The sequence below is a fragment of the Aegilops tauschii genome, chromosome 4, assembly GCF_002575655.3.
Source record: "Aegilops tauschii subsp. strangulata cultivar AL8/78 chromosome 4, Aet v6.0, whole genome shotgun sequence".
Lineage (NCBI taxonomy): Eukaryota > Viridiplantae > Streptophyta > Magnoliopsida > Poales > Poaceae > Aegilops > Aegilops tauschii.
Genome location: NC_053038.3, coordinates 5,037,820 through 5,052,382, shown reverse-complemented (window position 1 = coordinate 5,052,382; position 14,563 = coordinate 5,037,820). Strand labels below are relative to the sequence as shown.

The window sequence follows — 14,563 nt, the reverse complement described above, 5'->3', positions numbered from 1 at the left end:
ACCGAGGTACACCGATATTTGTTGAAGAAGAAAGATGGGATGCCAACTGGGGCATCCCCAAGATTAGATGCTTGAGTATCCTTTGAAATATTTACTTGGGGTGCCTTGGGCATCCCCAAGCTTGAACTCTTGCCTCTCTTTATTCTTCTCATATTGATAGCTCCTCGATCTTCAAACACTTCATCCACACAAAACTTTAACAAAAACTTTGTGAGATCCGTTAGTGTAATAAAGCAAATCACTACCTTTAGGTACTGTTGCAAACTTATTCCAATTTCATATTAGAACTATATCTACTGTATTCCAACTTCACTATGGTTCATACCCCCCGATACTACCCATAGATTCATCAAAATAAGCGATCAACACAAGGGAAACAGAATCTGTCTAAAACAGGACAGTCTGTAGTAATCTGGAGGTTTAGTAAACTTCTGTAACTCCAAAAATTATGAAATAAATTTGAAAATTTTAAAAATTTGTACAGAAGTAATGTGCAAAAAGTTTCAGACCCATTTGACTTTCCAGTAAAAAACGTAAAATCACGTGCTACAGCCAAAGTTTCTGTTTTTGTTCTGCACATAGTAAACAAGCAATCTAATCATCCTAAAACCAAAGCTTGGCACATTATTTTTATAATACAAAGGATATACACAAGGGGATAATTATTTAGAGAGAAACTTCCATGAAAAATTCTACATTGTTTCCGTGAGCATGAGCACAAGTGCTCAAGGTCGATCCTCACTTCTTCAATGCATAACTTTCCAATCACTTCTCTTTTTGAAAAACTTTTTAGGCATGAGAGGCAAGTAAATTTTTTTGTATTTTCATTCTTAAATTTTTTTTGTATGTTTCACCCACAACTAAACAGAAACAAAAAGGAAAAACAAAATCTACTTAGTGAAGAAAGCAAACAAGCACACACGAGAATATCAACCCCACGCTATTGCTCCCCGGCAACGGCGCCAGAAAAGAGCTTGATAATCCCCAAGTGCAAGGAATCATCGTAGCAATTTCCAAAGGTGGAAGTGATAAGTATGGAGTGTCGAACCCACAAGGAGCTAAAGGTAAGATCAATATTCTCTCAAGCCCTATCTGCCACTGATACGACTCTACGTACACCGAACGTTTGCTTCCAACTAGCAACGAGAAATAAAACTACGTTGTGGGTATGAAGAGGATAACTTTGCATGGTATCGGAGAGCTAAAATATAAAAGTAGGTGCTGTTATCATAAAGTTAGAATATATTACTAAATTTTATTAATAGCGAGTGTGGAATAATGATGGGTCGGTGTGCGGAATTATCCTAGGCAATCGTTAACAAGACCGGTGGTCGTCATTGCAATTTCATATGAGGGAGAGGCATAAGCTAACATACTTTCTCTTCTTGGATCATATGCACTTATGATTGGAACTCTAGCAAGCATCCGCAACTACTAAAGATCATTAAGGTAAAACCCAACCATAGCATTAAAGCATCAAGTCCCCTTTATCCCATACGCCACAACCCCCTTACTCGTGTTTAAGCTTCTGTCACTCTAGCAACCCACTATAAGCGAATCATAAATGTATTGCAACACCCTACAGCGGGAATCCCTCACGCTTGCGCGACACGGAGGGCACCATAGGACAGCACCAAAATAAAACATACAACTCGTACCAATCTAGATCATCAATCAACCCAAGGACAAAAGATATCTACTCAAAACATCATAAGATGGCAACACATCATTGGATCATAATATGTGGCATAAAGCACCATGTTCAAGTAGGGATTACAGCGGGGTGCGGGAGAGTGGACCGCGTAAAAGAGATGAGGATGGTGATGTTGATGAAGACGATCACCGCGGTGATGATTCCCCTCCCGATGGCACTCCGGCGCCCCCGAGAGAGAGGAGGAGAGGTTCTCCCCCTTGTGCTTCCTCCTCCATGGCCTCCCCCCTAGATGGGGAGAGGTTCTCCCTCTGGTCCTTGGCCTTCATGGCGATGATGGCCCCTCCGGGATCCTCCTCCATGCCCTCTGGTGATGATGGCCCCCTCCGGCAGGGTGCCAGAGAGGGCTAGATTGATTTCTCGTGGCTACAGAGGCTTGCGGCGGTGGAACTTCCGATCTAGGTTATTTTCTGGGGGTTTCTGTATTTATAGGAATTTTTGGCGTTGGTTTCACCTCGGGGGGGGGGGGTCTCTGAGTCGTCCACGAGGAAGGGGCCCACGCCCAGGGGGGTGGGCGCCCCCCCACCCTCGTGGACAGCCCGGGACTCTTCTGGCCCAACTCTTTTGCTCCAGGGGCTTCTTTTGGTCCATAAAAAATCAAAAAAAATTGGCACGTCAATTGGACTCCGTTTGGTATTCCTTTTCTGTAAAACTCGAAAACAAGGAAAAAACAGAAACTGGCACTGGGCTCTAGGTTAATAGGTTAGTCCCAAAAATCATATAAAATAGCATATAAATGCATATAAAACATCTAAGATGGATAATATAATAGCATGAATCCTTCATAAATTAAAGATACGTTGGAGACGTATCATTGGATACCATCGCAACATTAGCCTGACAGGATGTAAAAGAGGACCCGTAAATTTCCACAAAAATGATAGTCATGCACATTATAGGCAAGCAACCCTAGCAATTCTACACCGATCATAGCCATGAACACATACTAGCAATCCCAGAAATCCTATCAACTGGCACACCGATCATAGTCATCACAGGGTTGTCAAATCGAATCGAATCGACACAACCGCCCCAAAAAAACCCTAACCACCCCATCATTGGCGTTCACAACATCCGCTTGAAGCACTCCCCATGAGATTTGGGCAATGAAGCATAGGGAGGCGGAGCTTGTAGCACCTCGTGGTCTCCTTGCAGTAGCACGATTCGGATCTGCAGCAACGAGCTCAGCTGGCGACGGCTGCTGCAATGGGAGAGGATGATGAGAGAGAGGAGGCAGCACGCAGGCTGATGATGATTTGGGGGAAGACGGAGTGGGGATTTCGGGGGAGAGGGTGAGACCGGATCGTGGGAGAGGCAAAGACCGATGGGTGGGCCCAGAGGCATGTGTCGGTTGAGGGAGGCGGCTGTAGGTTGGGTGTAGACAGTCGGTTGATTTTAGTCGTTTCTGGTCTTTCTTTTTTGTTTTTGGCCGAGTGGCATCCTAGCTGTCTGTATTTGGGAATATATATGCAAGCTTTATTTTGAACGGCCATAAAATCTTGTGTCTATCTATTTGCAACGGTCAAACTATAATTCCTTTTGTAATACTACTAGAGATATATATATATATACTCGGCTGCTCGTAATAAATCCAGCGGAGGAGAAGCAAGTTGGTAGACCCATGCTTCCCCCCACAAATGAAGCGGCTTTCTTAAACGCGAGGGAAGAGAAGCGCCGCCGCCGCCGCGGGGGGAGATGGCCCCCGCCCCCGCCGCCGCGCCGGCGCCGGCCGCCACCGCCTGCTCCTCGTCGGCGAGCTCCGCGCGCCCGCCCTCCACTGCCTCCTCCTCCTCCCAGTCGTCGCCCAGGCGCGCGGTCCCGGCGCTCCTCCTCTTCACCTCCCTCGCCGCCCTCCTCATCCTCTCCTCCGGCGAGGCCCACGACGCCGACGCCGATGCCGCGTCCGGCCGCCCCCTCAAAGGTTCGCGCGCCCCGCCCCGAAACTCGCCCCGCGACCGCTCTCTGTGCTCGGATTTGGGTTCCCCCTGCGCGCTCCCGCGCCCGCGGGGGTCGATTACGGCCTCCCCCTAGGGTTTAGGGTTTTCACGCGGCCCTGCCCGCCTTCGGGATGCATCCCCCTCCCCAGGCCGTAGCTGTTGGTTGGGGCTTCGTTTCCGAATAGGATTTTGGAGTGATTATTTTTGTTCCTTTGCAGTATTGTGTGTCCTTTTTGGGCAAATATGTTCAGCAGTTTGCCCTCAGAACTCATGATCCGGGGTCCATTGTGTGGGGGGATCTAGTGTTCGTTTCGTTCTTGTCGCAATAGGTGGGATTTGAGAGAGAAGGACTTGGGCACTCCGTGTGCCCTTGCCATTGCATTTGGTGCATCGGTTTGAGTTCTCCATGGTGATACGTGGAAGTTACAAGTTGAGAAGCTTATTACTCTTGGGTGCTTGGTACCCTTGAGCTTGTTCCTCTTGGGTGCTTGGGCGCCCTAGATGGTTGGTGGTGTTCGGAGCTCAATCATTGTGGTGTAAAGCTCCGGGCAAGCATCGGGGTCTCCAATTAGGTTGTGGAGATCGCCCCGAGCAATTTGACGGGTTCCGATGACCGCCCCCAAGGGTTGCCAAAGTGTACGGGTTCGGTGACCGCCCCCAAGGGTTGCCATTTGTACGGGTTCGGTGACCGCCCTCAAGGGTCCCTTAGTGGAATCACGGCATCTTGCATTGTGCGAGGGCGTGAGGAGATTACGGTCGCCCTAGTGGCTTCTTGGGGAGCATTGTGTCTCCACACCGCTCCAAACGGAGATTAGCATCCGCAAGGGTGTGAACTTCGGGATACATCGTCGTCTCCGCGTGCCTCGGTTATCTCTTACCCGAGCCCTTACTTATGCACTTTACTTTGTGATAGCCATATTGTTTCTTGTCATATATCTTGCTATCACCTAAGTAGTTTTTCTTGCTTAGCATAAGTTGTTGGTGCACATAGGTGAGCCTAGTTGTTGTAGGTTTTGTGCTTGACAAATTAACCGCTAGGTTTATTCCGTATTTGTTCAAGCCTCAACCGTAATTATTTTAAAGCGCCTATTCACCCTCCCCCTCTAGGCGACATCCACGATCTTTCAGTTGGCAAGCCATCTCGGTGGCACTGATTGCAAAACTCGATAAGACCGAAATAATTGCAACACGCAACAGAGAGTTGGCAAGGCCATCTCGGTGAGACCGAGATCCATATCGATGGATCCGATTTGTTAGGGTTTGGCTGTGGCAGTGTCCAGATGAACTCGGTGGGTCCGGATATGCATGTTTCGATGGGACCGAGTTGGAATGTAGGGTTGTGGACATATTTGGATAGAGAAAGTGGCTGAGGGTTTTGGAGCAATATCACTGAGCACTTGAGCAAACATATCATTAAACAACACCTCTTCCCCTTTTAATAGTATTGGCTTTTCTATGGAGTCAATGTGATCTTGGATCACTTAACCAAAAAAGTAGAGTCTTGAGCTTTTGCCAATCCATGTCCTTAGCATTTTGAGGGGTCTACAATCACTAGTCCTTGCCATGTCAACCATTGAACTTCCTGAAATCTTTAACTTGAATGGATATTAGTTCAATGAGATATATGTTGTTATTAATTACCCAAACCACCCGGGGCTTAGTTGCACTTTCACCACGAGATTTGGGCAACGAAACATAGCACGAAGCAGATCTGCAGCAACGAGCTCAGTTGGCAATGACTGCTACAATGGGAGAGAGGAGGCAGTAGGCAGGCCAGTGTGGATTTGGGGGAAGACGAAGAAGTGGGATTTCTGGGGAGAGGGTGAGACTGGATTGTGGGAGATGCGGAGATTGATGGGTGGGCCCAGCCGCCCAGGGGCATGTGTCGGTTGAGGAAGACGACTATAGGTTGATTGTAAATAGTCGGTTGATTGTAAACAGTCGGTTGATGGGTGGGCCCAGTCACCCCGGGGCATGTGTTGGTTGAGGAAGACGACACATAGGAGTTGGCTCTCGACCATCTGATTAAGAGCCCATCTAACGGACCTGGAGGCGGCGGACGCTGGTCCAAGATCGGTCGGTCGGAGGGAATCATCTCCCTAAAATCTTTGTGCCTATTTGCAACGGTCAAACTATAATTCCTTTTTTAATGTACTATATATACTCGGCTGCTCGTAATAAATCCAGCGGAGGAGAAGCAAGTTGGTAGACCCACGCTTTCCCCCACAAATGAAGCGGCTTTCTTAAACTCGAGGGAAGAGAAGCGCCGCTGCCGCCGCGGGGGGAGATGGCCCCCGCCGCAGCCGCCGCGCCGGCGCCGGCCGCCACCGCCTGCTCCTCGTCGGCGAGCTCCGCGCGCCCGCCCTCCACCGCCTCCTCCTCCTCCCAGTCGTCGCCCAGGCGCGCGGTCCCGGCGCTCCTCCTCTTCACCTCCCTCGCCGCCCTCCTCATCCTCTCCTCCGGCGAGGCCCACGACGCCGACGCCGACGCCGCGTCCGGCCGCCCCCTCAAAGGTTCGCGCGCCCCGCCCCGAAACTCGCCCCGCGACCGCTCTCTGTGCTCGGATTTGAGTTCCCCCTGCGCGCTCCCGCGCCCGCGGGGGTCGATTACGGCCTCCCCCTAGGGTTTAGGGTTTTTACGCGGCCCTGCCCGCCTTCGGGATGCATCCCCCTCCCCAGGCCGTAGCTGTTGGTTGGGGCTTCGTTTCCGAATAGGATTTTGGAGTGATTATTTTTGTTCCTTTGCAGTATTGTGTGCCCTTTTTGGGCAAATATGTTCAGCAATTTGCCCTCAGAACTCATGATCCGGGGTCCATTGTGTGGGAGGATCTAGTGTTCGTTTCGTTCTTGTCGCAATACCGCACACCGTTGTAAACTGCATTGTTCTTGCTGCCCTTGGGGTACCCTACTCGTTGTCATATTTATGTGTGCTAAGGTGTACCAATGCTGGCCTGATTATTCATTACCGCAGATGTCAGCTTGGAAAATCCGGAGGTGACTTTTGCTCCCTCATCCATGGGTGGAATCTTTTGTGAGCGAATCCGCATTTCTGGAATGCCAAGGTGGCAGTTTCAAAGCTACGCAAATCAAATACATGTTAGAATGAATGTTTCTCATTCAATGCCAGAAAAGTTCCATTGGAAAATACAGATTTGCTTTCATGGGTAAGTCTTGCATTGCCTGGAAAAAAAGAAAGAATATATGCATCTTTGCTAGTATGCAGCAAATTGAAGCAACTTTCATTTGCAGGAATGCTTCTACGGGTCTGTGCCAATGTGAGATGGGTGAATGGCAAGTTCTGCAAGGTGGCATGTGGAACGCAGTGAAGTCTCCATATGTCAGCAGATATGTTGATGTGAAACTGACTGATAAGAAATCTACTGTCTTCAGCCTTTCCATTCAGGAAGGTAAGGACTTCTTTTCCTGAAACTAATCTGTTTCCGCCAGTCACACATATTTAACAGCATATGTATCAGCCCTTTCCTCTGAAATACTAATTCATTCTCGTTCCGTGCAATCAAAATTTGCAGAGCTTCAGAAGTGGCGTTTAGCTTGCCTTGGTATTGGATTTGTCCTGTTATTCCTGTCACCCATCGTTAGTAAATGGGCACCTTTTTACTATAGCAGCTCTATGGCACTTGGAATCCTGCTTGTGGTGCTGATTGTCCTTTTCCAGGTATTGTTTTAGTCAAATACCTGTTTATGATTCTCTCGATAAAGATTCATTGTTAAAAGAAGTGAAATAAAACTAATGCATTATGGTACCTATTTTTCAAGGCTTTCTCAAAAGTGTTTTCTATTAATAATCTAGTTGATTGATGTTCCATATTCTTAAGTTCATGTAAGCTGCATGGATGCAGGTTAAATAGGCTTTGATATTATGCTAGTTTCAAGTAGAGTACACCATGAATCAAGTTAAAGTTTGGCACCATGAGGATCCTTGCAGTTATATGCAAAGTGTTAATGCTGATATTTTTTTAGCAAACCTAGAAACTTGAGTACACTTCATTAAGCAAGATACTTATGCCCTGTAAACTTGATTTCGATGGAGATTCAACATAGCACTATGGTAATTCAATAGTCCCTTGATCAACCATGCCGTAGTAGTATCCGAAGTTCTCTTCTACAGATACTTGAAAGTCAGGTCCATCTTGGTGATTTAGACATAAACAGCGAGCTTTGTAGGATAATACCTTAACGGCGTCTCTTATTTTATTGAACTTTGTAGCTCCTTGTAGCATCAGGTGGTGTACAGATGGACTAGCATCTTGTGAGTCATCAGTGTTTGAACCATTTGATGTTTTTTAGTGTATCAGTGCGAGGGTCTGATTGACCAACCAACAACGAAGTTTAGTGTTTACTTTAGTACATTTAATACGGAATATTTTCTTGTAACTGGTACTGATTTTGCTGGTTGGGGAATCATGAGCATTTCTGATGAGGGAGTTAATTTTTTATTATGTTCATGTTTGTTTGTTTGTTTGTTTGTTCTCTACTCTTGTAGATAACTAGTTACTGATTTAATTTGATGTTACAGTAATCAAAACTCTACACCCCCCAAGTTTCGTAATTTTTGCTCAGTGCACATGATGCCAAGTTATCAGTGTGGCCCTGGTTACAATTTATGATAAAGAACAGTCATTCTCAATCAGGTTTCTATTTATTTGCTGGAGAATTGGTTCCCTTAATGTTCTGACCTCGTTCTCATTATAGGGGATGAAACTGCTACCAATGGGCAAAAAAGGTTTATTTTACCTTACAATTTATGGATCTGTGGTAAGTTTTCTATATCGTCAGCGTTCTGCTATAACATTTTATTACACCATAAATATGCCTATCTGAATATATTCTCTCTAATTCTTGATATCATTTCATTCCTTTTCCAATATTTAGTTGGGTGTTGGCTCCTACGCTGCACACTACTTCTCCTCAATGGTTGCCTCTATTCTGGAAAACTTTGGCTTGAGTGAGGAGATGCACAACCCTGTAAGTAATTCATCCATCCAAGTATCAACTATAGAATTGGTGATCGAATAATACTTCTTTTTACCCAGCAAACAGCATGAGAGGCTCTTACAGTATATTATTAATAGAGAAGGATAATCATGGTATGATATCTAAAGGCCACATGGGCCAGAAGCCACATGTTACATCAAGAATTAATTAGCTCAATGCCATCACAGAAATGCATAATTATGCAAGTACCGTTGAGTGTGGGGAAGACATGTGAATGGATTGCTTTGTTCTTGTTGTCCATATTTGTGATGGACTGACCTAGTTCCTCGGATATGATTTAGCCTAGTTTTTGTTCACCCTTTTGCATGGTATTATATCATTTGCTAGCAATCTTCTGACTTCTCAATTATTGTTCCTGTCAGAAATGGTTCACATTATCTTGTCTTGTCTAGTAATAATACTTATTGCCACTACTTTGGGTAATCTTTAAGCTCTTCAAATAACAAAAAATATTGGAATGAATTACAGGTGTCAATCTTTCTGCTGGTAGCAGTTGTCTTGACTGGAGCTGGTTTTGGCTATTGGATGGTGAGGAGATTTATCATTTCAAAAGATGGCAGTGTTGATGCCGGGATAGCACAGTTTGTGAAGTGGGCTATGCGTGTTGTTTCAATGTTCTTTGTTATGCAGGTGGGCTTATTTTCAAACGCTAAGTATTCTTCTCATGCATCTATGAGGACTCTGAATCTTGGTCAATGCCTACATCAGATTTTATTGTCTTTTGAAGTTCATGTTTGACATTGTCTTGTAGAGCACACTGGACCCTATTCTAGCATCGGCTGCTCTAGCTGCTAGCTGGTGGATTTGCTCTGTACTGACAGCAAAGAAAGTTCACAAGCCAACAGCACCGTGAGTGTCCCTTGAGTTAATTACTGTTGTGAATTTACTGTTGCTGTTGAAGCCCTGAATATGCTGATTCTGCTGCAGGAAGCGAAAACAATCAAATGTTCCTTCTCATCCAAGGTTTACTCAAGTATCACCCAACACTCGCCAGGTCCAGTTCTTAAGTCCATCATCAGGGGCGGGTACTGGAAGAGCCACAACAACACAGTATGGTTGGAACAATTTAGCCAATGGAGGTAAAGTAATCAGTATCATGTTCCGCATACTACTGTGAGCCAGTGTACTGTACTTATAGGAAACTGCCATAAGTCATAAGTAACCTCGAAATATTTAAGGATGCAAATTGATGGATGTTGGTGCCCTCTGGCCCTAGCTAGTTATTTTGTAATTTTTACTTCATTCAAGTGAACTAGTTATGGTCGGAGCCTCGGTGGGTATCCTTCAGGCTACCCATTTGCATCCCTGCTCTCTGTTTGTCTTTGGTACTACGAACTAATGATCTTTTAGGCATATATTTAACTCCAGAAGACCTATAAAACCATCAACTTTGACACGTTGAAGCATTTGACATAATAACTAGCCAACTCTTGTTGTCTTTGCAGGTCTGGTCCCGTCAGCACTAGGAAAGAGGGTAGCACCCAATCAAGATGAAGACTACTACTCCACCTTCCACAACATCGAACCACGGAGATACTCAAAGAGAGAATGGGAGGAGTTCACCGAGGAATCGACCAGAAACGCACTGATGGAACACACAGCCACCCCAGAGTTCGCCCAATGGGCTGCTGACAATGCTCACCGGTTGCGGGTGGAGCGGGACGACGCCTCCGAGGACGAGTCGATCGAGAGCTCCTCAAGCTCTTCCGAAGAAGCCGAGAAAAGCGGAAAAGCTTCCGGTCTGTTGAGCAGGTTTATGTGATACCCTCACCGACTAAAACCGTAGGGAGCTCGGCGTGCTGCTTTTGCGGACGATTCCATAAGGTAGGATTGGAAACTTGGTAGCGGTAGGGGGTGGAAGTTCATCGTTTCCACATGGTTCGCCATTGCAGCAGAATGCTTGGTGACTGTAGGCTAGTAGCTGGTTAACCACCATCATCCGTCTCAATTCAACTAATGTTAGGTTTAGCTGGCAGATTGCCATCCATGGATCTTTAGATTTTAGTCGATGCATCAGGGGATGTCGACCGGCGTCGGTTCCGCGCCATTCGATGGATTAGGGACAGTCGATCCTGTTGGGATCTTGCCATTGTCTTGTTGAACATCTCCTGTTCCATTCTCAGGTGTGGCATTTCAAGGATCTTTATCTCTTGTTAGCTAGGCATGTACTATGTCAAGTTACGCAAAGCAAAGACTGTTTGGGAGCCGGTCTGCTGGATGGCATCGGTTGCGACGTAGTAGCTGTTAGGCTCATCGATGGCGACCTGCACCTCTCTCAAGTTCAACAGGGCACTTGGGCTGGGCTGAGAGGTTCAGTCTCCTTTAGACTGTATTCTTAGAATCTGCTGTAAATGGTACTGCACAATGCAGCACGTGCAATCAGCAAGCTTGCGATGGGTAGACATTGCCAGTCAAGAATGGGATCAAGCACCATCAGCCACCAAGAAATTCAGAGTTGTCTCACAATAAGCGAGAAACCAAGAAATTCAGAGTTCTCCCGGGAGCATTGGTTTTGTGAGAACGTACGCCAAGGGACCAACCCTAGGCGAATCTTGGCGCAGGGCCGACGCCATGTAGATCAACTGGAGTCGGTCACTGTAAACCGTTTCCTGCGAACACTCGTTTAAAAATTTATGTTTTTTTAGGGGTTTAAAAATTTATGTGAGGTGGACAGGCAGGGAATTCAAACTCGAGACATCCTGCGGAGAGGCGCACACGCTTTACCACTTGGGCTGAAACAGTTTTTGTGGAAACATGTACTTTATCTTGTTTTATGTATTTGAACCTAAATTCTTTAAATTCAAATTTTCATTTAAAAAATAAGAAAAATCATTTTTTTTCCTTTTGAAAGAATAAAGTCACTATTTTTTAGAGGGGATTTTTTTTCTTAACTTGCCATGTGCATTTTTATTATATGTAGCATGGCATTTTCTAGGTCCTTTGTTGTAATGCCCCCCCCCCCCCCATGTGAAACTTTTGGGAAATTTTATCACTTATTCATGGTAAATTTATTTATTTTTACTTTTTCACATGATAATTTTATTATTAATAATTAATAATATGACGAATATCCATTTCTATGCCATGGCTTATCTGCACATGGTGAAAATTAAATTCAAATAATAATACTAATAAAATTCTAAAAAATCTGTTTTTTTTTGCATGGAAGACTTTTTAGTGCGTGAGGTCCATGCCAGTTTTCAACTCATTCAGACATTTGAGTAGCTCTCAGCAAAAAAACAATGGGTCCGAACAGTACATAAACAGTAAAATGTTTCACAGATCCACATTTGCCTTTTTAAGTGAGAGCTACTCAAAGTCCAAATGAGTTGAAATTTGGCACGGACCTCACACAACGAAGTATCTTTCATGAAAATAAAATCAAATTATTTTGAAAATTTCTACTATTTTATTTGATTTTACTGTTCATGGCCGGAGCAGATGAGCCCGGAAGCCAAATTGCAGCTATCATAATATGACTTTTTTTATTAAGAAAATATTAGTTTTATTACTAAGAGCATGGAATTTTAATAATTAACTATAAAATTGTCCGTGCGTTGCAACAGGAATATAAACATTTGAGTACATTAGCTCGCGCGTCTATTATTATATTGATGCGCTAAAATTTTAGCAAGTTTTTGTATGCAATCGCCATAATTTACCTGCCATTTTATTGTTAAGCACTTATTTTTTGGTAAGAATTTAATTACTTACCAAACAAAATATGCTTTTTTTATAAGTTAATAAAACATGAGATAATTGATTCTATTTTAGGGAGAATGGATGGGAGAAAAATCAGAGATGAGAGAAAAAATCAAAGAGGAGAAGGAAAGAGTGGGACATATATAGAAGGTTAGACGAAAGAGAGGTGAACTGAGAACCTTATGTTCATTTTAAGTAATAGAGGCTACTAGATTAGCTTGTGACTGTGTGTCTATTATTATATTGATGCGCTAAAATCTTAGCAAGTTTTTCGCCATGATTTACCTGTCATTTTATTGTTAACCATTTATTTGGTAAAAATTTAATTACTCACCAGACAAAATGTGCTTTTTTTGGGTAAGTTAATAAAACATGAGAAAATTGATTATGTTTTAGAGAGAATGAATAGGAGAAAAATCAGAGATGAGAGAAAAAAAATCAAAGAGGAGAAGGAAAGAGTGAGACATATACAAGGAAGGTTAGACGAACGAGAATGAAATAAGAACCTTACGTTCTTTTTAAGCAGTAGAGATAGAGATACCGTGGCAATTTTATTATTGATATAATGACGGTTTTATGATTAAGAGCATGTCATTTTTGTTATTAGTAACATGTCGTTTTTATTTTAAGGAGGATGACATTTTTATTATTAACCGGATGCCAGTTTTATTATTGGCATGTCATTTTTATTATTATCAGGATGACAATTTCATTATTATAAGCGTGGCAATTTTGTTTTTTCGAATGACACACATTTTTAAGATCTTTTGCACAATGGATCCAATAATAAAAAGCATTACGACATGACATTGTGTTTTTCATTCTTCTCCAAAACATGGCTTTTTTGGCACATCCATAAATTTATTTTTCAGATCACACGGCACATTGTTTCAATCATACCATTTGTAAATTAATAATTTAAAGAAATGACAGTTTTATAAAGTAGCATGACATTGTTTATTTTTTCATATCATGGCAATTATATATTTATGTTTTCTCTGTTATTCATAAGAAAATGTGTTTTTTGGTTTAGGGCAATTATACATTTATGTTTTCTTTGTTTTCATAAGAAAATATGTATTTTTGTTCATGGCATTTGAGAAAACGGTAAACCGGACTCCGGACCAATGGGTTCGCCCTGGCCCTCCCCCGAACAATTGAGGGAGGCGAAATGTTCGCTGGGAGCTGCTCCCCTGGCGAATGATCGTTGGTCAGCCCTCCTTTTTGGGGCTGGTCGCCAGGTATTAGAGTCCTTCAGAATTTTGTCTGTACTCTTCCCGCAAAAAAAAGGAGAGATTTGTGTGTGCTCACAAAGAGAAATAATGTACTATAGTAATCTTGTACTCCCTCCGTTCCATATATTAGAGCATTTTTTTTACACTAGTCTAAAACGCTCTTCTATTATGGGACGGAGAGAGTAATTTAATTGGGATGTGGCTAGATGTCACCCGACCGGGACTTAACCAAATCTATAAAAAAATTGTATGGATCTCCACGTAAGATCATGGAATAACTGCGACGCAATGCCGAATTGTATTTCATAATAATAGAATCCAGGGGCCCGGACGGCGGCAACAGAATCTTCTCTCAATCCTTCTTTGACTCTGCATATTCCTCCCGTCAGAGAGAGAAAACAACACGAGAGAGAGAGGGGGAGAGCGAGGCCGCCTCCATCTCCACTTCCGTCGCTTTCTCGCCCCCCTCGCCGCCCAAGCCCCGCGTAAACCGCCACAACCCGATGCCCTTATCCGCCCTCTGATCGAGATTGCTTGGCTCTCGCCATCGTCGATGGAAAGTATCTCTCTACCAATTGCGTGTATTCTTCCCTTTATAGGCTAAATGATTTATTTGCCGATAATCAACTAATTAGCCTAGGGTAATTTCATCCTACTGTCTCCAATTACGTGCCTTGGTCACCTTGCTGGAAATAATACACCTTACATGAAGAAATTAAGGGAGTATCAGTTTTTGTTCATGGCATTTAGAAAAGGGCGCTGCTACAGATAAGCCGGATGATTTCCTAGAGAAATCATCCGCCTGCACAGCCGTCCAATCCTTTCGTCGCAGCTGTTGGATACATAGTGAAACAAGAAGCAGCGCTGCTGCGCAAGCAGGAGCCGCCCCCTCTTCAGCGGGGCTGGGCGTTCGACAGCAACGGCAACACGGGGATGCGCCATTGCAGCCGCCAACACTGGCGC

General features: G+C 44.1%; 1 protein-coding gene across 1 annotated transcript; it reads left to right on the top strand.

Moving 5' to 3' along the window:
- Positions 1-5,833: 5,833 nt before the first annotated feature.
- On the top strand, positions 5,834-10,819 carry LOC109750836 (uncharacterized). Its single transcript, XM_020309778.4, has 10 exons — positions 5,834-6,161; positions 6,619-6,811; positions 6,897-7,054; positions 7,178-7,323; positions 8,361-8,423; positions 8,541-8,633; positions 9,132-9,293; positions 9,415-9,512; positions 9,591-9,742; positions 10,109-10,819. Exons 1-10 carry the CDS (start codon positions 5,936-5,938, stop codon positions 10,423-10,425), a joined length of 1,608 nt encoding a protein of 535 aa, XP_020165367.1. The 5' UTR covers positions 5,834-5,935; the 3' UTR covers positions 10,426-10,819.
- The last annotated feature ends 3,744 nt before the right edge of the window (positions 10,820-14,563 follow it).